The sequence below is a fragment of the Aspergillus niger genome (genome assembly GCF_000002855.4).
Source record: "Aspergillus niger supercontig An11".
NCBI classification, from domain to species: domain Eukaryota; kingdom Fungi; phylum Ascomycota; class Eurotiomycetes; order Eurotiales; family Aspergillaceae; genus Aspergillus; species Aspergillus niger.
In genome coordinates this window covers 2,331,434-2,354,801 of record NT_166526.1, presented here as the reverse complement: position 1 = coordinate 2,354,801, position 23,368 = coordinate 2,331,434, and the positions used below count along the sequence as shown (strand labels likewise).

General features: G+C 52.4%; 8 protein-coding genes and 1 non-coding gene across 9 annotated transcripts, besides 2 other annotated features; 3 read left to right on the top strand and 6 right to left on the bottom strand.

The window, feature by feature from the left end:
* Window positions 1-977: 977 nt before the first annotated feature.
* Window positions 978-3,623, top strand: An11g09820 (uncharacterized protein; the record flags this gene model as incomplete). The annotated part of the gene is made up of 2 exons (XM_001394903.3): window positions 978-2,376; window positions 2,437-3,623. 2 exons carry the CDS (start codon window positions 978-980, stop codon window positions 3,621-3,623), a joined length of 2,586 nt encoding a protein of 861 aa, XP_001394940.1.
* A 595-nt stretch (window positions 3,624-4,218) lies between these two features.
* tRNA-Gln (CTG) lies at window positions 4,219-4,290 on the bottom strand. Its single transcript has one exon. It is a non-coding gene; the product is annotated as a tRNA-Gln (tRNA).
* Window positions 4,291-4,673: 383 nt separating this feature from the next.
* On the bottom strand, window positions 4,674-6,416 carry An11g09800 (hypothetical protein; the record flags this gene model as incomplete). Its single annotated transcript, XM_001394902.3, has 1 exon — window positions 4,674-6,416. The coding sequence occupies one exon, from the start codon at window positions 6,414-6,416 to the stop codon at window positions 4,674-4,676; it is 1,743 nt and encodes a 580-aa protein (XP_001394939.3).
* Window positions 6,417-6,791: 375 nt separating this feature from the next.
* An11g09790 (uncharacterized protein) lies at window positions 6,792-9,139 on the bottom strand (the record flags this gene model as incomplete). The annotated part of the gene is made up of 6 exons (XM_001394901.3): window positions 6,792-7,920; window positions 7,993-8,062; window positions 8,138-8,283; window positions 8,519-8,701; window positions 8,836-8,863; window positions 8,971-9,139. The coding sequence occupies 6 exons, from the start codon at window positions 9,137-9,139 to the stop codon at window positions 6,792-6,794; spliced, it is 1,725 nt and encodes a 574-aa protein (XP_001394938.1).
* Window positions 9,140-12,300: 3,161 nt separating this feature from the next.
* On the bottom strand, window positions 12,301-13,289 carry An11g09780 (uncharacterized protein; the record flags this gene model as incomplete). Its single annotated transcript, XM_001394900.3, has 2 exons — window positions 12,301-13,049; window positions 13,109-13,289. The coding sequence occupies 2 exons, from the start codon at window positions 13,287-13,289 to the stop codon at window positions 12,301-12,303; spliced, it is 930 nt and encodes a 309-aa protein (XP_001394937.1).
* A 564-nt stretch (window positions 13,290-13,853) lies between these two features.
* Window positions 13,854-13,918: a sequence feature (Short protein (An11g09775, CAK97062.1) was converted to a misc_feature.).
* Window positions 13,919-13,971: 53 nt separating this feature from the next.
* Window positions 13,972-13,993: a sequence feature (Short protein (An11g09775, CAK97062.1) was converted to a misc_feature.).
* A 544-nt stretch (window positions 13,994-14,537) lies between these two features.
* On the top strand, window positions 14,538-16,078 carry An11g09770 (uncharacterized protein; the record flags this gene model as incomplete). The annotated part of the gene is made up of 3 exons (XM_001394898.3): window positions 14,538-15,374; window positions 15,434-15,691; window positions 15,764-16,078. The coding sequence occupies 3 exons, from the start codon at window positions 14,538-14,540 to the stop codon at window positions 16,076-16,078; spliced, it is 1,410 nt and encodes a 469-aa protein (XP_001394935.1).
* An 872-nt stretch (window positions 16,079-16,950) lies between these two features.
* On the bottom strand, window positions 16,951-18,201 carry An11g09760 (uncharacterized protein; the record flags this gene model as incomplete). The annotated part of the gene is made up of 1 exon (XM_001394897.3): window positions 16,951-18,201. One exon carries the CDS (start codon window positions 18,199-18,201, stop codon window positions 16,951-16,953), a length of 1,251 nt encoding a protein of 416 aa, XP_001394934.1.
* Window positions 18,202-18,834: 633 nt separating this feature from the next.
* On the bottom strand, window positions 18,835-20,909 carry An11g09750 (uncharacterized protein; the record flags this gene model as incomplete). The annotated part of the gene is made up of 2 exons (XM_001394896.1): window positions 18,835-19,770; window positions 19,821-20,909. 2 exons carry the CDS (start codon window positions 20,907-20,909, stop codon window positions 18,835-18,837), a joined length of 2,025 nt encoding a protein of 674 aa, XP_001394933.1.
* A 1,197-nt stretch (window positions 20,910-22,106) lies between these two features.
* On the top strand, window positions 22,107-23,368 carry An11g09740 (uncharacterized protein; the record flags this gene model as incomplete). The annotated part of the gene is made up of 2 exons (XM_001394895.3): window positions 22,107-22,454; window positions 22,533-23,368. Coding segments are annotated over 2 exons (1,184 nt in total), but the record flags the coding sequence as incomplete, so codon positions are not given.

The following is a 23,368-nucleotide window of genomic DNA, read 5'->3' as shown; positions in this document are numbered from 1 at the left end:
AACGGCTTTCCGTGCCTGTCCCCGCGCTATTGGCGCTGGATCAACTCCACTTGCGACTGAACTGGTCCGACTCTAAAACGTCTGCGCCCTTATCCGGTCCTAATGCCCGCGCATAGGACGGAAATGAAGCACTTTAATATCAACGTCTGACTTTTGGTTCGTCGGGTGCTGGAAAACCCTTGGCCTTGCTTTCCCAACCGTGTGAGGCGTTATCGCCCAAAGGACTGAGTCTGAGTCTGTTTTGACGCGACACTGGGGTTGTTCTCTTTCTTTCTGCTTTCCAGTCGTTCGCTCCTTTCCCCAAAGTAAGGGCTAGAAGCTCTTTCTTTCTATTCTCCCTGTCATTCTTTTTTCTGTTTTATGACTCCGTAAGTCCGAAAACATTGCTTTTCCCCAGTGGTCCGGTGTAACTAACAAGTGTCTAACTATGCGCTCAGGGGTTTCACGGACAGCCAAAGCTTTCGCTGAGACTTTGGGGGGTCTGATATTATACTTCCTTGACCTGGGTCAATCTTCCTTCATTCTTCTTTTGAACAAAAGACCCTTTTATTTCTCCTGTGCGGTATGCAAGCTTCTGATCTGACATTCTACGATGTCTGAGATTGTAGCATCGACTTACTCATTCCCTCCAGAGGCATTGAGTGCCATTGCAACTCTTGTTGTCAACCACTTTCCTTTGATTGAATTCTGAGCCCATTGCTTTAAGCCTAGACTGTTGCACGGTGTCCGACAGTTTCAAACAATTGGCTTATCTCGGATTTGTTTTGCTATCTTCCTGCATCTGCTTTTGACTTTCGTCTCATACCCAGTCGAGCTGGATTTCGCTCATCGACCAGCTCTTTGGTGTCGAAGAAAAGATATCTCCACTACCAAAAGTTGTACCGACTCCCATCCTATGCGCTGGCCGGCCTTACTCCCGTATTGTGCAAAAGTATCCCATGACTGCTAGAAGCTCTACAACCTAGCACTGTTATCACATGGATCCTCAAGCTGAAAAGACAGGCTCCGGGCCCCAGCAAGATGGGGACGTTGCGCGAAAAGGATCAGTCAAGCGAGCGCGGGAGATGCTTCAGGCTGGAAAGCGTCCTGAGAGAGCGCCAGAGGAACCAGCGCCTTCATTTCGCATCAATCCAGCCCATATGACACAATGGCCTCTGCCCGACAACGCCCCTCTGCCGCCGAATATGGCCAACCCTCAAGCAACCTTGGTCGTTCCGAAAGGGCCTCCGCCAGTGCGCCCACCTCGTCCGGATTGCCCGTCCCCTTCCGTCTACTCGGAGAGAAGCATGTCCGACGTCCCACCAGCACCTAGCCCGTTGAACATCAAACGTCCAGTCCCCTCCTTTTCCCAGCCATTCCCAATCCCGCCAGGCCCGCGTCCCGCCATCAGGATCCCCATCCCTCGGCCGCCTAGCCCAGACAGTGTTGCAGGTTCAACACCTCGCGTTTCCGTCGCCACAGACGACCTCTTTCGACAGTCGGGAGTTTCCACTGTCTCGTCGATCACCGAACTTCCCTCAGTTCCTCATCCGCTTCCCCCACAGCAGCGTGTTGCGCCAGGAGCCGCTCCGAAAAAGACCGCTAGCCTCGCTCCTCCAGTGCCTGTGGCGCGACCGGGAGGAAACCGCGCCTCATCTGTTTCGCCTATTCCAGAGGAGTTACCCGACAGCCCAACCATTTCGCAAGATCAATACGGCTCTGCACAGCCGTATCCACCTAGCTGGTACTCAGGACAGGCAGAATCGGAAATCTTGGGGACGTATCTAGACGGCGAATCTGACGATGATGTGTCTAGACATTCTACTCACCAAGCCGGAGTAGCTACGGCTACGCTTCTCAGGCAAGCCAGCGTCGGGACTAGAGGAAAACCTTCCTTACGCACAATTCAAAAATCCAATGCTAGCTCGCCAGTACCGCCCTCAGAGAGGACCCCTGTGTCTGCCAGACCGACTACGTCCGGGACTACGGGCACGGAGTTTATACTGAAAGAAATATCTATAGGGCCTGATCGGAGAGATTCTATGTCGTCCAGCTCAACTGGGTCTGCGCACTTCAACCTGGAGAAAGCACCAATCGTCTTGGATCTCAGCACTCAACATCCTGCCTTGGCTCGTCCATACGTTGACAATGGAGGTTTGGAAAAGGAGGTCGGAGCCCTTCCCAGGGCTGCGCCAACAATGAGCGACAAACGACCAGGTGGCCGCCGGCCTCCGCGTCTCAACATGAGTGCTGTTCGTGACGCAGAGGCCCGAGGGAGCCTTACGAGTTTGCCCGACCTCATTCGACGTGCGACAAGACTTGCATCGAATCTAGAGCATGGCCGGACTGCGAGTCGAAACGATCTACTGAATGGCGGTGGTGGTTCCAGGTTCCAATGTAAGTTTGACCATGGGTGCCATTATCAGTTCAGCGACAACGGCTAATCAGTGTTTACAGATGACGCCAAACGCAAGTCAGGATCAATCAAGAGCATTTTGGCCTCGTTTCCCCCGCCTGCTGCGACCCCCGAAGGCGGTCACTCGTCTTGGCCTTTCTTCTTCAGAAGGTCCACACTGCATCAGATACACTCCAATGAACCACCGCGAGCAGATGGAGATCAAGAGAAGGCTGCACCAAAACAACCGCGCCGATGCTGCGGGCTGCCACCATGGCTGTTTGCTCTTATTTGCGTCGTGATCATCATTGTCATCCTGGCCGCCATCCTCATCCCCGTTGGTCTGCTCGTGGTGCGCCATAAGTCGAGTGGTACGAGCTGCGCAAAGACCAACCCATGTGAAAACGGTGGCGTCAGTGTCTCGAGCGGCAGCGTTTGCTCCTGCGTTTGCGCCAACGGCTATACCGGATCTCGCTGTACGATCTCTGGTGATGCCAGCTGCGTCACAACTGAAGTCGATGGTAAGAACGCCACCATGGGCAGCGAGCTTCCTCGTCTCTTTGAGTACGCGCAGCAAAACTACAGTATCCCTCTTGATGCTGTGACGATCATGGCCCTATTCAGCCAGAGCAATGTGTCCTGCACGACGGAAAACACCCTTATTTCGTTCTCTAGCGTATCAACAAGCAGCAGCAAAGCCCGCCGTGCTCTGTCTGACCCGTCCCTGGGGGAGCCCTCAATCTCCGATCACCTGCTAGCCAACCTCGAGCACCATCCCAGCCAAGCTTTATCAGAACGTACTCCCACACAAGCTCTTGCAGCCCGCGACTCTGTCGCTACAGCGCACGGTATCGTCTTTGATGGTGACCCACCAAGTAGCACAGGAACGGCAACCGCAACAGCAACCAAAACAAGCCAAGAGTCCTCAGCCACGCAAACTTCAACGTCTAGTTCAAGTACGACGACGACCACTACTTCTTCGTCCTCCAATTCGACAACCGTCACATCAGAAGTCCTTGATTTTGCCCGTGTCGTTATTCTCTACATCCTAGAAGAAACTGGTACCCTCTCCGCGGCCGAGTTCTCAGAAAGCAATATCCAATCCTACCTTTCTGATGATTATTCGGACACGAAGAGCCACAGCTTCACCATCGACCTCACTCCCTCCGGCGTGATAGGCAATTACACTTTGAACTTTGACGACTTTGAGATAACATTACCCAGTGGAAGTGTTGTCGGCGGTGACTAGGATACCATTTTCTCTTGCAGGGGGGCTGCTGTTGTATTTTTTAATTTAATCTAGTATATATTCCAGAATCTTGACTTGGCATTTGCGGCATGTGGTGGTAGCCTTGTACGTGTAAATACACTCTACTTCCAACTCTAAGTGCCGAATAGTATGTATGGTTTTGTTGAAAAGCCAGGGTCCGGATTATGTTGCAGTTAGAATCATCGTGGTTAGCGTACCTTGATCTGACAACGATCAAGACAATTGCCCATTATATAAAACCTCGCCAGCTCATACCAACATCTCCCACATCATAGTAATTGGACCAAACCATCAACTCAAGACACATTACCATCCATGCCTTTCCCCGATACAGCCAAATTGTTAGACAATAGCAGTAACTGTATAGACCAATTCGCGCCGGTAGTAGTTGCACCTCATTGCCCTAGATAATCTCTTGAAATCATGTTTACAAGTGATTGACATAGACAACCAATCAACCGGTAAAGTGAGAAAAAAACGACAAAAAAATTTAAAAAAAAACACAGGCATAATTGATAGGTGTGACTCGCACAGTGGAGATTATATTGATATAATATCCTAAGGATAGCAAAAAAGGTCGTGCCCGGGATCGAACCGGGATTGCTGGAATCAGAATCCAGAGTGATGACCATTACACTACACAACCTGTTGTTGTGATAGTTTGTACACACTATTGACTGTTCAAGGTAACATAAAATAAATAAGATATCGAAAAGGCAGTAAACCTTTTCAGGTCAACATTCGATGGGTCGAGGGGGTCTAGGTTTCCATGTGACCTTGGATAGTGTATATGTACTATAGAGAATTAAGAACGAGATGACCGGGTTTTATATTTTAAAAGTAAACTTCAAAGTTATTTTACACAGAGAAGAGAAATTATTCCATCCCTGACAACCCATAGCGCTTATTCATGACAGTAGATAGATAGATAGATGGTAATTTTCCTCGCCTCAACTCCGCGATTCCATGCATTGACAAAATGACACCAAACCACACACAAGATGCAGACATGAAAGGAGACAGTATAGCCTAAGTGAACAACGAACTATTCGGCGCAATTCCCTTCAAGGCCGTATCGTCGTCCACAAAGTCGCGAAGTCTCCGCGTCCGGTCATCGAGGATCAAACGTTCGGCTTCCCATCTCTTTCTTTCGAGAGTCTTGGCCTCAATTTGCTTCTGGCCTCCATACCAGGCCTTTTTGGCCTTTTCAATAGTCTCTTGCTCATCCTTTTCAGCTTGCTTGATCAGCTGGGACACCATGGTCTTCCAGTTTCCGATGCCAACGCGCAGACAGTCTGCGCAGCGGTCGCGAGGCTCGCGGAGCTCTTCGGAGGTGCCGAGCTCGAAGATGGTGGCCTCGGCCAAGTCCACTGCGTCGCGGGTCCATGCTAGGCCGCCTTCCTTGGAGGAGGAGGCGTAGATAATCTCACCAATATAGGTCATGAGGCCGGCTTCGTCGCAGACGGAGGTGGGAGTTCGTTGAGGTGGTTCGTCACCGGACGGTTGAGGAGGCGGGTATTTAACGGGTACGAGGACGGTTTTGAGAGAGTTAAACAGGGCGCGGAAGGGGTCATTGCCCGAGGGTGCGCGAGAGGGGAAGTATGGGAGCGCTGTATCGGATGAGGCTGCAGGAAGGGACCGGCGGGCCTTCAGCACGGAGGTGAAGATGGACAGCGCATTGGACAAGTCACCCTGTTTGGCGTGGTGAACCGCGAGCGCTGTGGACACACGAATGATATTCTCAGATGGCAGCAACTTGCCGTCGTTCTTCAAGACGCCTGTCTTCAGATCCACGACTTTGGTGGCATCCACGGACGATCCGGCGGCCGCGATATCCATAGCCCAGCTGTACATGTCGCGCGAAGTACTCTTCAATCCCTTGTAATCGAGCCAGTCGGCATAAGAAAGCGCCGCTTCCACCTTTTGTCTCGTGTTGAAGCCCCGCGTAGTCAAGATCTTCATGTAAAAGCTCTCCGGACTAGAAGAAGCAGCCTCGCAGTTCTCCTCGAGAGGAGCTTTTTGTCCAGCGGGCATCGGCCTGGGGCGAGGGTTCGAGGGACCAACGACATACTCCGCAGGAGCAGAGATACGCTGTTTGCGATCGGTCATCCAGCCCTCGAGACTCTCGGCGGCCTTTGCAGCTCCCATCAGAGCTTGGAAGTAGCCCCGTCTCCACGGCTCACTCTTCGCAGAGATGTCATATCCCATTTTCCCAACACCTTCGACCAAAAATCCCCCGTCTTCTTGCTCCATAATGCCCTTTCCTTCTCCTTCCGGGTCCTCAAGCCGCTCCAGCAGATCTTTTAGGTATCCCGCAACCATGGGCCAATTGGTCATGAGCTTGCCGATCTGCTCGGGATGCTGCAGTGCCTGTGCCGAGCGCAAGCACCACCGACTCTTCCAGGACCATTCCGGCGGTGTCGGCCACTTGTGTTCAATGTCCTCCTGGTATACGCCCAACTTCATCACCTGGAACAGCACCAAGATGGCGTAGAACGAAAGACCGATTTTGAGTCCATTGGAGATGCGTCGCCTATAGTAGTCACGGCTCTCGGTCGATACCAGTCGTGCAAAGTGTTGTCGGAGATGTAAGGATAAGGGCGGAAGAGGCCGACTGCCTGCCGGGGATGTGAGGAAAGGTAGCTGAGGCCGACCCAAAGGCGGGGAGATGACTTGTCGACGGGATTGTTGGGTGAAAGGGCGAGAAGGATGGCGGGCGCTGCGTAGAATGGGAGGCCGCAGCAAGCGACCAGACCCCGGTATTCGAGGCATTGGGGCGCGATGGGGTAGCATTCTGTGATGCTTGTCGCAGACCTGCTGGTGCTAGAAAACGGGTCACGATGTCGTCGACGGAAGAACAGCCCAGGTCAGGTGCATGTTTGCATAGTTTGCAGGACGGCCCGTCTGAACCCAAGTTGTGCGAAACAGGCAGAATTAGCCTAAAGGAGACAGACACTACAAAAGACACCACGAAGGAAAAAAAAACGCTCTTAAATATACAAGTTCCGAAAGTTGTATTGGGGAATCAAATATTATTTCCAAATCTCTCTATAGAGCAATAGATCCTCTAAAACCTCCCAGGGTTCCGAAATCCGACCTGTATCACGCAAAATAAAATCCAATATTTTCCCAAGCGCCTACGCTAATCTAGTTGCGGTCAAAGTAGCCCTCGCTCTCGAGCATGAGGATGATCTCGTGGACAATGCTGCGGACGCTCTGCTTGGAGACATCCACAGTGAGATCGGCGTTAGCAGGAGCCTCATAAGGATCATCAACACCAGTGAAGCCCTTGATCTCGCCACGGCGGGCCTTGGCGTAGATGCCGCGCTTGTCGGTCTTCTCGCAGTGCTCCAGAGGAGTAGCAACGTGAACAAGGAAGAAGTTGCCGCCGGAGCCAGCGACGGCCTCACGGGCAGCCTTGCGGGACTCCTCGTAGGGAGCAATGGGGGCAGCGATGACGGCAGCACCGGCACGGGTGAGCTCACCGGCCACGAAGGCAATGCGCTGGATGTTGGTGTGGCGGTCCTCACGGCTGAAGCCCAGCTCGGAGGAGAGCTCGTGGCGGACGGTGTCACCAAGCAACAGAGTGACGGAGCGTCCACCCTGCTGGTTCAGGGTGACCTGCAGGGCACGAGCAATGGCGTCCTTGCCGGAGTTCATGTAACCAGTAAGGAAGATGGTGAAACCCTGGGAAGCACGAGGGGGGTTGGATTCACGCAGGATCTTGACGACCTCGGGGTAGGAGAACCACTCAGGAATGTGAGCACCGGTGCGGAGGCGCTTGCGGAGCTCGGTACCGGAGATGTCGAGGGTCTTGACACCAGCGGGGACCTCGTCCTTCGGGCGGTACTCGTCGGTGTCGGGCAGGTAGGTGACCTGCTGGAACTCGACGACCTCAATGCCGAGCTCGTCCTTGTACTTCTCAACGGCGTGCTGAGCATCGTAAGGACCGTAGAACTCCTCACCCTTGGAGTTCTTACCGGGACCGGCGTGGTCACGGCCGACGATGAAGTGAGTGGCACCGTGGTTCTTACGGATGATAGCGTGCCAGATGGCCTCACGAGGACCACCCATACGCATAGCCAGACCCAGGAGACCCAAGACAGCCATTCCGTTGGGGTAGCGGGGCAGGAGGGCCTGGTAGGCACGGACACGGGTGAAGTGGTCAATGTCACCGGGCTTGGTGAGACCAACGACGGGGTGGATCAGGACATTGGCCTGACGGGCGCGCGCAGCACGGACGGTCAGCTCACGGTGAGCTCTGTGCATGGGGTTTCTGGAACGCCGTTAGTCGTAAGGTCGCGCGCATCATAACAGCTGTACTATAGCTAGTGTCGGCCACACGTACCTAGTCTGGAAAGCGACAACTCGGGACCAGCCGAGCTTGTCGAAGTGGACACGCAATTCCGCGGGAGTGTCTAATTAGGAGGCCCGCGCGGTCAGTACATGAATCGGGATGCGATCGCAAGGATTGCGCACGGGCAATGACATACAGCGAAGAGCGACATAGTCGTAGTGGTTGAGCTTGTTAACAGCCTCGATCTTTCCACCAATGTAGAACTCCTGGACAGTGTTGTTCAGGTACTTGATGGCAGGGTGTTCCGGGTCTCCGCCAAAGACCAGCTTGGCTTCCTTTTGCCTAAATTAGGAGTGAAAAGCGCACTGTTAGCCCATCCGCGTCATCGAGACCCACTATCTGCAAAATCCCCGACGGCTAGTGAACTCCGCCCGTGGCAAATCAAGGTCGGCGATGCCAATCTCTCGTTTCAAGAACGTCCCGTTCAAGTCAGAGATATAGCGATCGCCGAGATCCCGCGATTCCCATTCGTGCGGAAAAATTCACAAGGGAAAGAGTAAAGAAGGGCTCCACTCACTTGTCGGCGCGGTAGATGTCGTCGATGGTCAGGATGGCCAGGTTGCGGTCATCACGGAAATCGCGCAGGGTGAGACGAGAGCCGGCCTGGAGCTTGAGCTCGCTGATGGTCTTCTGGGAGGCGTCGAGGGTGATGGGCATGGAGAAAACGTTGCCATCGGCAAGACGGCAGTTCTCGCAAACACTGAACGAAAATCGGTGTCAGCTAATTGTTTCTCAATAAGTTCGCCCGTTAAACAGTTCCTCTCTCTGCATATCGAGTATCTAGTCGAGGACCGCTGGCGTAAAATTGGTGGGGATTTCGGGATCGTAGCATACCCGTCGAAGTCCTTCTGGTTCATGAAGCCTGCGCCCGGAGTTAGCCAAGACTGACGATTTCACCCCGCGGCGGTTGCAAGCGGACGGGTAGTCGCGGGCAACCAGGATAGAGGAAGTGGAATATTGACAACATACCCTCCAGAGGACTGAAACCACCGTTCATGATGAGCTCCAGATCGCAGAGCTGGCGCTCAGTGAGAGTGAGGGCAGGGAGAATCTCCGCCTCAGCAGCCAGCTGGTCGTGGCGGGGAGCATCGCGGGCGAGAAGGTCCTTGAGGACACCACCGTGGGGAGAGTTGGCCATTGTGAAGGATGATGAGGGACGGATTTCCACTCAAGCAAGATGTGATGAGAAAAGAAGGAAGGAAAGGAAAGGAAAGGGTCTGGAGGGTCCCAGAGGATTATAAAGAAAAAAGAGAGAGTGGAGGGGGAAGGAGGAAGAATGGAGTTTATGAAGAGTGGAAAAGGAAAAAAAGTTCAGGAAGGGGTCAAGAGGGGAACAGCGGAGCAACCAAGGCAATGATCCAATTCGAGCAATTCAGGAGATTGAGGGACTCCAGCGATGACCAATATGCTTTCTCCAACGACCATCAAGTTCTCCGTTCCAGCCAAATCAACTATTCGGGATCTGTCCTGCGGTCTCGTCGAAGGTGGTGGAGCTGTCGGACTCTTGGTACGAAGAGCGTCTACGTATGCCTCTTGTGTCGTACGTCTCTCTTCTTCCCCCCCTCGATGAGGCTGTACACTTGTCGCATTCGCAATTGCTCATCCCCAGCGCGATGGCGCCATCGCTCGTCTCCAGCATGCTATCCTCATAAGCCCTCTATTTTTAGGGCCTTCTAGAAGGGCGGGCGCTTATGCTGCGTCCTCTATTCTATACTTGAATTGAACTACGTTGGTACGTCCGATGGCGGATGGGCTCTCCTCGGAGATACGGGGCGGCCCTCGTAACCACGGGGGATAATCGCTGCCCCCCCCATCGTCGTCATCAACCTCATGTTGAAAGCCACATAATTTCCCCCGCTGGGTCTACGGAGCCCAGAACAAGTCATGATTTTCAGGGGGGCAACAGGATAGTTGCCGTTTAAAGTAAACCGCCAGCGTATGCGAGATGTCAATCGCATGCGTGGACATTTCTCAGATAGATTTTCCTCCGATTGTGATTGTAGATGTCAGGCCAGCCGGTAAAGCGGGTTTGAAACATACCAGTCAAACAACGTTTCCCTGGTCGTTCGCCGCGTTTCAAAAAAAACCGCCGCCTCCAAAATCACGTGCTGGGATCACGACATCTCCAGCTCGGCTTGCGTGATTGACTACGCCAGCCGAGGCCTAGCCCCTTCTTGGCACCGGTTCCGCCCTGTCGCTCAGGTGACCCGCTTGCCCTAAACAGCGACCTGCTGCTGGCACCATGAACACAGCAGAATAATATAGAAGATCAATATCTGATATTGATTTCTCAGCCAGCCGCAATATCCGCGGAGATCTCAGTCAAGTTTTCTCAGTACTGTCAATTGACCTAGTAGAAGACCTGTGCTGCTCATGTCGAATAAGAAATGGCCTGGGGAACGGATGACAAACACCTTGTACTAGTGTTTAGTCCGCCGACATCATGCAGACGGTGATACTGAATAGCCACTCCACGCATATATGGCATACCATGAACTCATCTGATTTGCATCGGTCCGCTGTGGAACTGTTCACGGCGTGATTGTGTTTAGTTCAGGGTCTCAGGGTCCGGGAGCGCGGGATGTGGCTTTTCTTAAAGAGCGGGAGGGGTTCTGCAAACGTATGCATACTTTTCTTGTGGTGTAGCCAAGAATGACGATAATTGGAAGTAGATGATGCAACCAGCTAGTATAGCCCTACACCGCAACGTCGGGCCACAAAAACTGTCATGCATGAACCACAAGGCTGATAGCCTTAACTTACTTCAGATCAGGGTCTGTTTAGCGAAATGAAGGTAAGATTATATCCCAAATGGAGAAAGTAGACTTTGAAAATGCTGAACGCCTGCGATCCCGTCACTAACTCTTTTTTAAATAACCAGCCCTCCCAACAGTGTCCAACAATACAAGCTAAAAGTAAGCGAGAAAATGCACGTTCCCTGGAGAAAGACTGACACGCAAGCCGCTCCCCCCAAGGAATTCTCCAATCTATTCAAATCTAGAACCTAAACATCAACCCCATACTTTTACATAAAAGAAAATGGGGCAGAACAATCAACCCAGAATCTCTCGCACGAGAGACGCACAATCCCATCGTCTGCCGCTGATAAGGTTGTACTGATTAGATTGATAAGATAAGATGATTCCCCTGTCACGTATCCAAGGTTGAAATGAAACACGACTAAAATATAAACATCTTCATGTGTCTAGTAGGCCAGGACATGACTTCATTATGCTGATACTATTATGTACAAGTGAATACATCCACATCTCGGAAATACTATTGATGCCGAAGTCTTTTTCCGAGGAAGGTGGGGGTTGCGAGTGAGTGAATGGATGGCTTAACACTCATCATCTGGCAATTTTCCTGGGTATATCATGAAATACCTTCGCCGGTAAATTCAAGAATTGATGTCTAGAACCAGTAAATGAAGGCTTACGAAAGATGTAGGTAAGTAGGCAAGGTCATTACATCTACTACACTCGCGGAAGTCTTCTGAGTTCTGACACGCACCCGAAGTCTAGCGGGGCATTTGATTTACTAACTCTAAAAATCATACTATCTTCATTTATGTTAGGTAAATTTGTGGGAAAGCTCTGTTGTTGTTGGTCTATAAGCATAACAAGCAATCATCAACGGCAGACCGGGGTAACCTAGCCCACTATATCCGGAGGCGCTGAGCATAGTATGGTCTTGGCAGATCCCGTGGTGTCTGCTAAGTATTTGTTGAGGATTGTAGAATTCAGGTAGTATTAACTGAAAATCACTGAGCAGTTCCGAACCATCCGTACCAGCAAACTTTAATCCTTCAACGGATTTACTGTAGCGAATTCACTCCTCATTCGGTTGGGTCGGGTGCGATATCGGATAGGGTTGAAGTTGGAACACCCCACCCCACAGTCCTACTCTCCGCGAGTCTACAGAGAGGGGTCTATTGAGGCTTACTGTGTAAAATGAGGATAAAATAGAATAAAAAGGTCTAATCATTTGTATCATGCAAGTCATTAATGTATTTGGCTTGTAAGCCGTCTTTTGCAAATCCCTGCCAGTCTCCGCCAACCCTGTATGTACAGTAACTCCATTCGGATTAGGATTGACGGGCGGCTTTTGATCCCATTCGAATCATTTGCTCAAGAATTTCCCAGATGTCATAACACATAATCCTCCGATCCCCGTACCATGGGGTCTCCTTTTTAAAACAAGTAAAAAGAACAAGGCTATGTAACTCCACTCCAGATTAAACTCCCAGGTCATAGAACGCCGTTATAGATGCAAGGTGAGAAAGAAGACAAGCGGCCTTTACTGAGCGGACGTCGTCAGGGACGTCTGAAGAGCCTGCGATAGGGCCTCTTCTTGACGCTTACGCTCCATTTCCATGAGGAACTGAGCATACTTGGAGCGAGGGTTGTGGATACCGCACTCAGTCTTCTCCTGGCCCTTCCAGCGACCAGACCGCTCATCTTCGTTCTCCTTGACCGGCTGGGTGGAGTGGTAGTCACCAATGCTCTTGTAACCACGGTCGAGCAACTCGTTGTAGGGAACATCGTTGTCTTGGACGTATTGCTTGACCTGTTCGAAGGTCCAGTTGGCAAGAGGGTTGATCTTGATCAGGCCAGCCTCGTCAACCTCAATGACATCGAGGTCACCACGCTTGCCACCCTGGCTGCGACGACGTCCAGTAAGGACAGCGTGGACGTTGAGTTCGCGGTAGGCACGCTGGGCAGGCTCAACCTTGGCCACCCAGTCGTAGAACTGGTCGTCCTTCTCCCAGAGACGGGCACCGTACTTCTGGGCAAATTCTTCCTCGGTCTCCAGGCCCTGGGGCTTGAAGACATGGATGTTGACCAAAGGATACTTCTGGCGGACACGATCGACCAGATCCAGGGTCTCTTTGAAGTGGTGGAGGGTGTCGAGGAAGATGAGATCAACCATCTGGGGCCGGGGCACGTCCAGCTTGGAGAGCATGTCCAGGGTCACGAGACCGGTGAGACCGAAAGCGGTGGTCTGGTAGAGGTGAGGCAGAGAGGTCACACACCATCTCAGGACATCTGCGTATATGTTAGTCAACTTGGCCTGGAGACGCGTGAGAGGGGCAACCCATGCTGACCTTGAGGCTCAAGAAACTGCAATTGTCTGTTGAGGAAGTTCAAGTGAGGCTTCGTGAAGACGATTTCTGGGGAGTAGTCATCACTAGAGCCACCACTGACATAGCCAGAGTCTGTGGCAGTGTCCCGTAGGTCGGCAGCCTCATAGGCGGAGGGGTAGTTCTCAGACGTCTTCGCAGGCATGGTGAATGAGGAGTCGAATGACAGGGTATATGGTAGACAAGTCAATCCCAAGGACGAGCAGATGAAATGCAAGCGGGTCTATATGTAATGGCTCGACTAGACTTGGAGGGATGACGGAAGGACAAGAACTGAAGTGGGAGGCAAGAGATGATGTAGACAGAACACAATGGAGATGACTTGACCAGTCCGATATAAAAGAAAGACAGGACAGGGGCAATCACGACATCATCGGGTCGGGGGCACCCGTTCTTCCTGCCCTCAGTCCCTCATACATGCCGGCTCATTCTGCCGTTCTCGATCACGACATTGTCTGTGACCGCCTGCACAATCGGGCGACTGGGCTGAAAAATTTAATTTCCTCATGTCCTGGGGAAATCACGCAATACTTGCGCCCTTGGTGAATCTGCGCACCCGGATATGCTTAGCTCAGCCGCTGAAACAGCCGCCAGTGTGCCATTGCTGATAAATCCAGCATGGTCCACAGTGAAGTTGGAACGGTGAAGAACATGGGCGAAGGGCATCAAAGTTCATCCGGTCGGTAATTCCGTGTAGCCGCTGCCCATCTTATCTTGGATGATGACATGGTAACCCTGTTCCGGTCTGTTTTCTGGTTCCAAAGAGGTGCAGGTCTAGTTGATGATTAGCCTCGGACTGGAGGAGATGGATTGCTTAGAAAACAAACCCGGCTGATTTGAGTCAGACATTTGTAGATAACGTAGTTAATCAGAATTAGTGTTGCTGTTGTTGTCTTGGCGACTAGTCAGAATAGACCCTTATTTGTCATACTAAATCGATGGTGGCAGTTGGAAGCATGCTTGCTCTGCTCCATGAACCCCTCTTCCCCCAAAGATTGATATCATCATCATCTCCATCTTTCAATCTTGGCTGGGGAAGAAGTTGGCATGGTTCTGCCGGGCGGTGAATCCAACTACTCGGCCTCATGTGACCGAGGGGCACGGGATCCCCCACCACGTGCGGCCGATCGGAGCTGCAGGGGAAATTCGCCGTGAGTTCAAAGCCAGACTCTCTCGTTTTGAACTTGTCTAGACGCTACTCGTACCTCCCTTCCTCTTCCCGCCTGCTCCAGCTTGTCGAGGGTTTGTTCCCACCGGGTGGATTCGCCGTTGATTGCTGAGGATCATCCGCTGCTTGCATACTCGCCCTCTGCTATCGATCTCCGTCTACCTCCGAATCGCACTTGCACCCCTCACTCTCCTCTCTTGCGCCAAAACTCTCTAGTCCGGCACAATGGCAGCGCCCAACCCCACCAACAACGGCCGTCCAACGCGGCCGGTATTGCGACAGACCCTGTCCAGCGCATCCTTCATCCAGGATCATCAGCAGTACAAACCCTCTGCCCCCATTCAGACCATCGGCAACGTGATTGGCAACTCCCCTGAGTCAGCGTTTGCTGCGCTGTCCGTCAAAGCTAATCCCATTAGCCCCGATCCCGAGAAGGTGACCGACAGTGGCATTATCCACAGCATCTTCAACCAGCAGACCAATGAACTGCCTACTGGAACACAGCAGCTGGTCGCTACGATCTACTACAAGTCTGCTGATCCTATCCATCCCCATCTGCACCCCGATTCCTCCCCTCATGTCGGATCTGGCCAAACTCTGCCATCACCCATGGTACCCGTAGGTTCCGCCCCGACGGTCGATATTGAGAAGATCCCACGGGAGCCTCCCGCCCCAGAGCCGGAGCCGCTCGACCATCTGTACGGTCCGTTTGTATCGCAGCTCTGCCTGACCAACTTCCTTCAAATCATCGAAACCCTTCCGACCCCGTATCAGCGCACCAACACTTCGCATCGCTGCTTGGATCGTCACGACCAGCCTCGCGTCGTCGAAGTTACCTTCTCGCCTCCTCCCAACCCGGAATACCTCACCTTTGAGGACCTGCGGAAGCATGAGAGCATATGGCGATTCGAGCGTGAATGGAATGTGGAGGTTGTCCTCCAGCGGGAGAGCATCTTCCGTCGGCACAAGCGGTTGGTAGTGTTCGATATGGACAGTACATTGATTCAGAATGAGGTGATCGATGAGATTGCCAAGTTCATCGGCGTGGAGAAGGAGGTTTCGGTTCGTACCTTCTTCAAATAATGATGGCAAGGGGCTGTATATGCTGATATTGATGGCAGGAAATCACGGCTCGTGCTATGAACGGCGAGCTGGACTTCTCCGCATCTCTCCGGGAGCGGGTTAGCCTGCTGAAGGGCGTTCCTGCGGATGTCTTCGAGAAGCTGAAGTCCATCATCACAATCTCTCCAGGTGCGCGCGAGCTGTGTAAGGCACTGAAGACCCTCGGCTGCAAAATGGCAGTCTTGAGTGGTGGCTTTCAGCCTCTTGCGGAGTGGCTTGCCGAACAGCTTGGACTTGACTACGCGCATGCCAACCATGTATGTGATGCGACACCTGACCCGTCGAAACTGTTTTGTATGTTTTGATTGTGTACTAATTGACTGTTCCAGCTCGAGATCGATCCTACAACGCAAACTCTGACCGGCAAATTGGTCCCCACATACCCCATCATCGATGCAAACCAGAAGCGCTCGATTCTTCACTCGATTGCCGCGGAGCATGGCATTCCTATCTCCCAAACTGTCGCTGTTGGTGACGGAGCCAATGATCTGCTTATGCTGCACGCAGCAGGATTGGGTGTTGCGTGGCGGGCCAAGAGCAAGGTGCAGCTCGAGGCACCGACCCGTCTTAATGGCGAGAGCCTCGTAGATGTCCTCTACCTCCTTGGCCTGACTAAGGATGACATTTCCGAGCTGATTGCGTAGTTGAAACGTGCTACAGAGCATCTATTACAGTGACCAAGTGATCAGCAGAAAGACACGAACACGTGCGTCTTACACACTAGTCAGCTGGGCGACAAGCATGCGAGCATGTCGCCAGGTGCGTACTCTACTACTACATTTCCAACCCGTTTTTGGAGTCCTCCCACGCGCACCATTGGATAGGTTCCTTTCTTTCCGTTCCATTCCCATATCATTTCCCTATCCATTTCTCCCCACATACTATCTCTTTCTATCTCTCTTTGGCTCCCATGTTTTGGATTTGGCATGTGTAGACAGACCAAGCCCAAACCAAAACCACCACAGCCCTTCTCCCTCACCCCATTCATTACCCCAACCATGAGAATTCCAGAAGCCAAGCGGAAGATAGTCACATGCATTAAGAACGATGGGCACGAGAGCGTTACATGCGGGCGTCGGAGTAGGCAGGGAACAAACACGGGCAGGTACACAATACATACGACTGCTATGGCGATGGGCTACATACGTACGGACAAATTTTTGATTGATTCGAACGACTGCGAAATCATGATGATGGCTGTTAATATTCCCGTCCACCTGTTTTTATGTGAAATGGATGCATACATGTTGAATTAGTATTTTTCTATCCACGACTCTGTAGTGAATGATTGAGACAGCCAGCCCGTCCCGCTCATCCCAGGCCAATTGCTAATGAACCCTAGCAATGCTAGTAGAAGTAGTAGTTGATGACGTCCGTAAGTAGACAAAGTTTTGAAAAAACCAAAAGCTCGAAACAACCACAGTATAAGCCCCATTTAATGCAACCCTGCGCCAATAGACCGAAAGACAAACACAGAAATCGTACAAAGCTCGAAGAGAATAGGTTATGCTAAAGCTCAACGAGCAGCCTCATCAACAGCAGCAGCAACCTTCTTCTCGGCAACAGCATCACTAACCCCGGCGCGCCTCTTCTTCAAGACATTCTCAATGAACGCCTCACCAGCCTTATAAGAACTGCGCACCAACGGTCCAGAAGCACAGTAGAGGAAACCCAACTCCTCAGCACGACGCTGCCAATGCTCGAACCATCTCGGATGAACGTACTCATGCACAGCCATATGCCTCTTCGTCGGACGCATATACTGCCCGAAAGTAACGACATCAACATCAACAGCGCGCAACTGCGCCAGCGCATGCTCCAACTGTTCCTCAGTCTCCCCAAGTCCCAACATCAACGAAGACTTCGTAATAACCTCTGGGTTGGCCTTCTTCGCTGCCTCCAACACAGCAATACTCTGCTTGAAGGTAGCCCTGCGATCACGGACACGGGGGGTAAGCGCCTCAACAGTCTCAATATTATGCGCATACACATCCAAACCCGAGTTCGCCACCAGCGCCACCATATCCAAATCACCACGGTAATCACCCGTCAAACATTCAACAAGGGTGCTAGGCGCCTTGGACTTAATCTTGCGCACCGTCTCAGCGAAATGACGCGCACCGCCATCCGCAAGATCATCACGATCCACACTTGTAAGCACCACATATCCCAGCCCCCAGCGGGAGATGGCCTCGGCCGTGTTCTCCGGCTCATGGGGATCCAGCGCAGCGGGCCTCCGGCTCGTTTTAACACTGCAGAAACTGCAACCGCGGGTGCAGGTATCGCCCATGAGCATGATGGTAGCGGTGGCAGCGGCTTTGTCGCCGCCGCCCCAGCAGTCGGAAATATTGGGGCAGCGGGCTTCCTCGCAGACAGTGTGGAGGTTCAGGCCGCGCAGGTCTTTCTTGAGGCGCTGGTAGTTCTTGGAGTCGGGGATGGGGGTTTTCAACCAGGGTGGAAGACGGGTCATTTGCTTTTTGCGGCCGGCGGGGCCGACGAGAGCGGTTTCAAGAGCGTAGGCTTCGGAAGGGTCGATGAGGGGCGCATTGTCGTTGTTGCCGGAAACGAAATCCCCGAAGGATGGGCCGGCGTTGAGCTTGTCTGTGAATGCGGTGCGGCGGCGTGGTTTGGGGGTGCTGGTGGCGGAGGTGGAGGAATCGGTCGTGGCGTAGGTGCGGGTTGTGAGGATGCTGGGGGTGGATTGAGGGAGGGAGGCCCTCGTGGAGGTGTAGAGAAGCCGTAGGCGGTTTGTTGATGCGGCTGCCATGGTGTGTGTTTGAGGTGAGGAGGAGAGGCAGGCTGCGGTGCTTTGGAGAAGTTGAAATGGAAGTTGGATTCCGCGGGAAAGTCGCTGATAGCCATCGGAGTTTCGGTTGCGATGCCGCCCGATCATGACTCAGCTGGTGCTGGTGCCTGAGGTGTTGATGGTGTGCTGGGCTGATTAATTCTACGACAGTAAATGGAATGGACTACTAGGTTGACTATGGTTCGAAAAACAAAAGGGAATAAAATTTAAAGGAAATACCATTGTGTATGTAAATCTGTGTGGGAAACAACTAGCTATTATACATTAGCCCTAGTGGCTAACTGCACGCAGTACATGTAACTTCAATCGCCAGTAGGAAATACAATAGGGAACAGGCCCCAGGCATGTGGTTTGACAGATAAGGAAATGTAAGTGAAGGACAGGTCATAGAATACACTGAAACGAAAGGCAGGGTTCTATGCAATCTGGTCTAGCCAATATAGTAAGGAAAAATATGGTCACAGAGACGGGACTGGGATATAAGAACAGAAGGAAATAGAGGGTGAGAGAATAAACAAGGAGAGATAGGAAAGGTGTCTATAGTGATTGACAGTCTCCTTCAGAGACTAATGTTGGCAAGTAAAGAATGACTGCTCAGTTCTTGGCTTCGAGAACTTGAGCTAAAACAAATACGGCTGACTTGAGCGTCTCGTCTGCTTTGCCGCATATAGCAAAGAGCAGATTATCCACTATTCGGTCCAGCTCTTTGCGAAGCTCCATGCTTCGGGATCCGAGGACGCGTTCTTTGACACGAGACGAAGTAGCTGGACTGAACTGCATCCCTGGCGATGTAGCTACCTTCTCGGGTACTGTATCTAGCCGGGACACGGGGGAGGGATGCGAGAAATTGTTGATCCTTCGGTTGTTGGAAGCCAAGGATACAACATAGTTCCGCGCGATCAAAGCGGCACATAGGCCACCTAATAGATTCTCCGCGACGTTCGGGAAGATATCGCGGAAGGGTTTCAGGAGTGCCCGTTCATTGTTGTGACGGATGAACATGATGACGGGAGAAGTTAGACGAAGCATGTTTCGTGGAAAATCCTTCACTGAATGCTCCAATTGATCGATAGTCCATTCATGATCCCACCACTTCTCTAATTCCTCCTTCTCTGACATGGTTGAGGAGCGTCCTGGCGATGCTAGGACCTGGGGTGATGTGCTAAACTTTGGTGGTCGCTCTAACTTGGGCGGAGACTTCGGCTCAGGCGGGACTGGAGTCGGTTTGCTGCATACGATTGTTTCGCCGACGCTCTCTGAACTCATAGAGCCTGCATCAGTGTAGTCGTCGTCGTCATCCTTATCGTTCTGCAAGTCATCGGGCGAGGGACAGTCCGGATGAGTGATATACCCACTGTCAGACATCTCCATTGGAGTATCCGGACTGAAAGCCGATACCTCTTGTTGACCAAGATCCGGGGTGGATGGTACCGGTTGTGGCGGAGTTGGAAGCGAATAGCTCATTGCTGGAGATGACTGACGCGAGATATCGACTAATTTGGGCTTTGTTTTCCTGGCAACGGTGCAGATCTAGAAGGTTGTCAGTACATCGTATGAGAATATCAATAACCAACACTTACTTCGTGCTTGTCAGATGGAGATGTCCTCAGCCGTGGCGGGCTCTTCTGTACAATCTGGCATTTCCTTCGACTTTGTTCTCGAGTCCTCTCGCCCTGGGAGCCAGGTGTTTCTGCAGGCGCGCCCTGAAGCCACTCACCACAGTAGGAGAGACTGCTGGGAACCCAGCTTCCCTCACTAGATACCGTTCCTGACCTGCTTCTCTGGGACCCCATCGACGATCCTGAAAAGTTCCGCTCCACGAATGTCTCGGAATCTGCAGAGGGGACGGGCGATGGCATGCACTCTGGATTGGGGGACGTTGCGATCAAAGACGCCTCAGCTGGCCGGCATTGCTTGACCAATATGGAGTGCGCCATATGTACATTGGTTGTCTCATCGCGCGGCGAGGTTGTTGGGCGAACATCCTGCTTTCGAGCACCACAGTCATCACAAGATTCTTTTCCAGACACACAGGCGCAACCTTTCGGTGTAGCTGGACCATAGTCTGATTCGGACTCGTATTTGGAAGAGAAGTAGGCAGATGATGGGGACGATTGTGAGCCCAGAGAATCGGAGAGAGGAGGACTGGGAAGAAGGCCGAAAGAATCTATGCTGGTGACGTTGATGTTTTGGTCCGAGCGCCAGGCTCGCAGCGTTTGACCTCCGGACAGTTGTCGCGACGATCTGGCTTCCTTTGCAGCTGATGCGATGCTTTCCAGGGATGGAGATGAGGGTAGACGCAGCTGAAAGGGTTGTTTCATCCTGCGCACTGAGCGAAATGGCGACATGACCACCGGAGGACGCTCTACTGGTCGACGTGGCTGCGGAGCTGTAGTATATTCGGCTTGGTCTATCCGAGGAGAGGTCGAGGGAACGAAAGAAAGAGAGCTCTGCGCCTGTTGCTGTCTCCTCCAGGGCTGAACATTGGGCGCATAGCGCGGAGCAGCAAGTCCGTTGCCTTGGATCATGGCTTCTTCAGCTAATGAGTTATATGACGATACTCTCCTGGGTGCGAACGCTGGGACCTGGTTCGCAGACATGGTATGTTGATGACAGTTCCTATTTGGGTTTAGGAACACCCTGGCTGACTGGCAGTCAGTGGAAGACATGGCTGGTACGAGAAATGGTAAGTAACAATCAGGCGATAATCGATTTTCCTATGGTTACTCGATAATAATGTGCAAAGGAAGAGGAAAAGAGAAGCATCAATTTTGATCGGGAAAGCGGCCGGCAGGGCCTTATACTACATAACAATATGGGTTTCCAGGTATCCCTTGACTGCCTTGCGGTGACGGGGGAACTAGTCACTGGGCATGTGTACTCTCCCCCTTCGAGAGGGTCATCTAACACTCTGGAACATAGACGAAGAGTGAAGGGCGACCACGCCCACCGTCCTTGCATACCAGAGAGAGGCGAGCGGAGGCAATGTGCACAGCCATTGGCTAGCAGTCTCAATGCGCGCCACCTGCAGGGACAGCACAACGTGGGTGGTCCGTCTCCCAGGGTGCTTGGATCTCGTTAATTAGCAAAAGGAATGAGACATGCAGTTGGAGGGATGCGGGAGGAGCCTTGAGAGGGCATTCAAAGGACGTCACCGGTCTGATTTCAGGACTCTCTGGTTAGTAGAGGCGTTGCGCCGGACAATCAAAGAAGAAGCCCCTAGAGGGACACCCCTTGCATGGGTTGCTGTGGGCGCCGGCGATAGGCTCATGTTGATTGAGGGATAGGCGAAATTTTATTTAAGCAGCATGTGCAGGAATTCCAGCTTGACTGCGGCCGCGGAGATTTGAGTTGTATCATGATGGGCTTGAATACCACGGGAAGGCAAGCAAATTTCAATCTCCAGATGCGGTCTTGATGGTGGCTCAGTCAAATCTGCTTCTGCTGGGAGTGTTATGGCCGATAATGGATGGCTTGCTAGTGGCAACCAAGGGATAGTGTTAGCTTCAGTAGGTAAATCAGTCACAAAGGAGAGTAGGGGAACTAGGGAGCTGAAGACAGGGACAGCGAGGGTATCACTCCGTCAACCTGAACTGGAGGGAGAAGGAGACGAAGCTTAATTAATGAAGGTTTATAGATCGTCTTGTGCGGGATTATCTAAGCATGCATACAGACCTGCATAATCCTTCCTTATCGGGCATTGACAGACAAACCATGCAAACATCCCGGTTATCGATTGGAGCCTCGATTTCCTCATTTTATTTTATTGGCATTTTAGTCGATTTCCCTTCTCCAAAAAAAATTAACGGCTTGTCGCATTCTCCCTGCCTCCTGCAAATTTGAACTTTCTGGGGTGGCAGTTCGTCATGCTCTCTGAATGTTTCATCGCATCGACGCTGGCGTCCAGCAAAGCGCCAGCGTCTGCGACCCTCCGCGATGTGGGAGTTTGCGTCCATGAATTCCAGCCCACGCTGAACCTGCGCTCCACCTTCAAGAAGAGCTCGACCGCGGCCAATTGCTTGGCTGTAAGCCCGTCGCATGTGTTCGCTGCGCAGTCTGAGAAAGCCATTGTACATGTGTATAGCAGGGAGAAAGGCAACCAGGAAGCCACCGTTCCTTTCCCGGAGCGCATCCGCAGCATTGCTGTCGCCGGGGGCAAGAACGGCGATGTTCTGGTTCTGGGAACTGAAGGGGGACGTTTGATTCTATGGGAGGTAAATCAATCATTCACAGCCCCAATGGCGTCGCCAGCCATTCGTCATGGTTTCAAACTAACAGCATGTGCTTCCTAGACATGCACCGGGCGACAAGTGGCTACGACAGCGTCGCATCTGCGGCCGGTGACCTCGCTCGTGGTCGATCCCAATTCCAACTTCATTCTGTCGGGCTCATCCGATGCCAGCATTCATGTTTGGTCGTTAGTGGATCTCTTATCCTTTACGAAACCTCCATCCGGCCGTGATCGTCAGCCTCCGAACTCCCCCATCCGTACCTTCTCCAACCACCGCGCCGCCATCACCGCCATCGCTGTGGGTCACAGCGCGGGTCGATACAACATTGCTCTGTCTGCTGCAGATGATAGCACAGCCATTGCCTGGGATTATCACACCGGCCGTCTCCTGCGCACCTTCCTCTTGCCTTCCAATGCGAAGTCGCTGGCCCTTGACCCTGCCGACCGGGCTTTCTATGTCGGCTACGAAGATGGCAGTATCCAGTCGATCGACTTCTACAAGAACCAGTCCATCCAAAACCCTCTCCACGACCCCTCCCTTCAATCAACTCCCTCGCAGCCACCCGCAGAGGATCGCTGGGCACCGCCATCGGCCGATTGCGGCGCAGCGCATGCGCTCACTCTCTGCTACGATGGAATGACGTTGCTCTCTGGCCACCAGAATGGCAAGGTTCTGTCATGGACAGTTGGAAGGAAGAAGTACGCCTCAACCGTGGCAGACTACACACACCCTGTCACGAACCTGTTTATGCTTCCTCCCAACGGTCTTCCTCATCCTTCCCTCGACCTCAAGCGAGTAGCACACACCATCATCAAGCCCCGCTACGACTCTTCCCTGTCCGAAACCTCCCAAGCAGCTGGCGCCGTTCCAGCCGATTACACCTTCAGCACGCACCT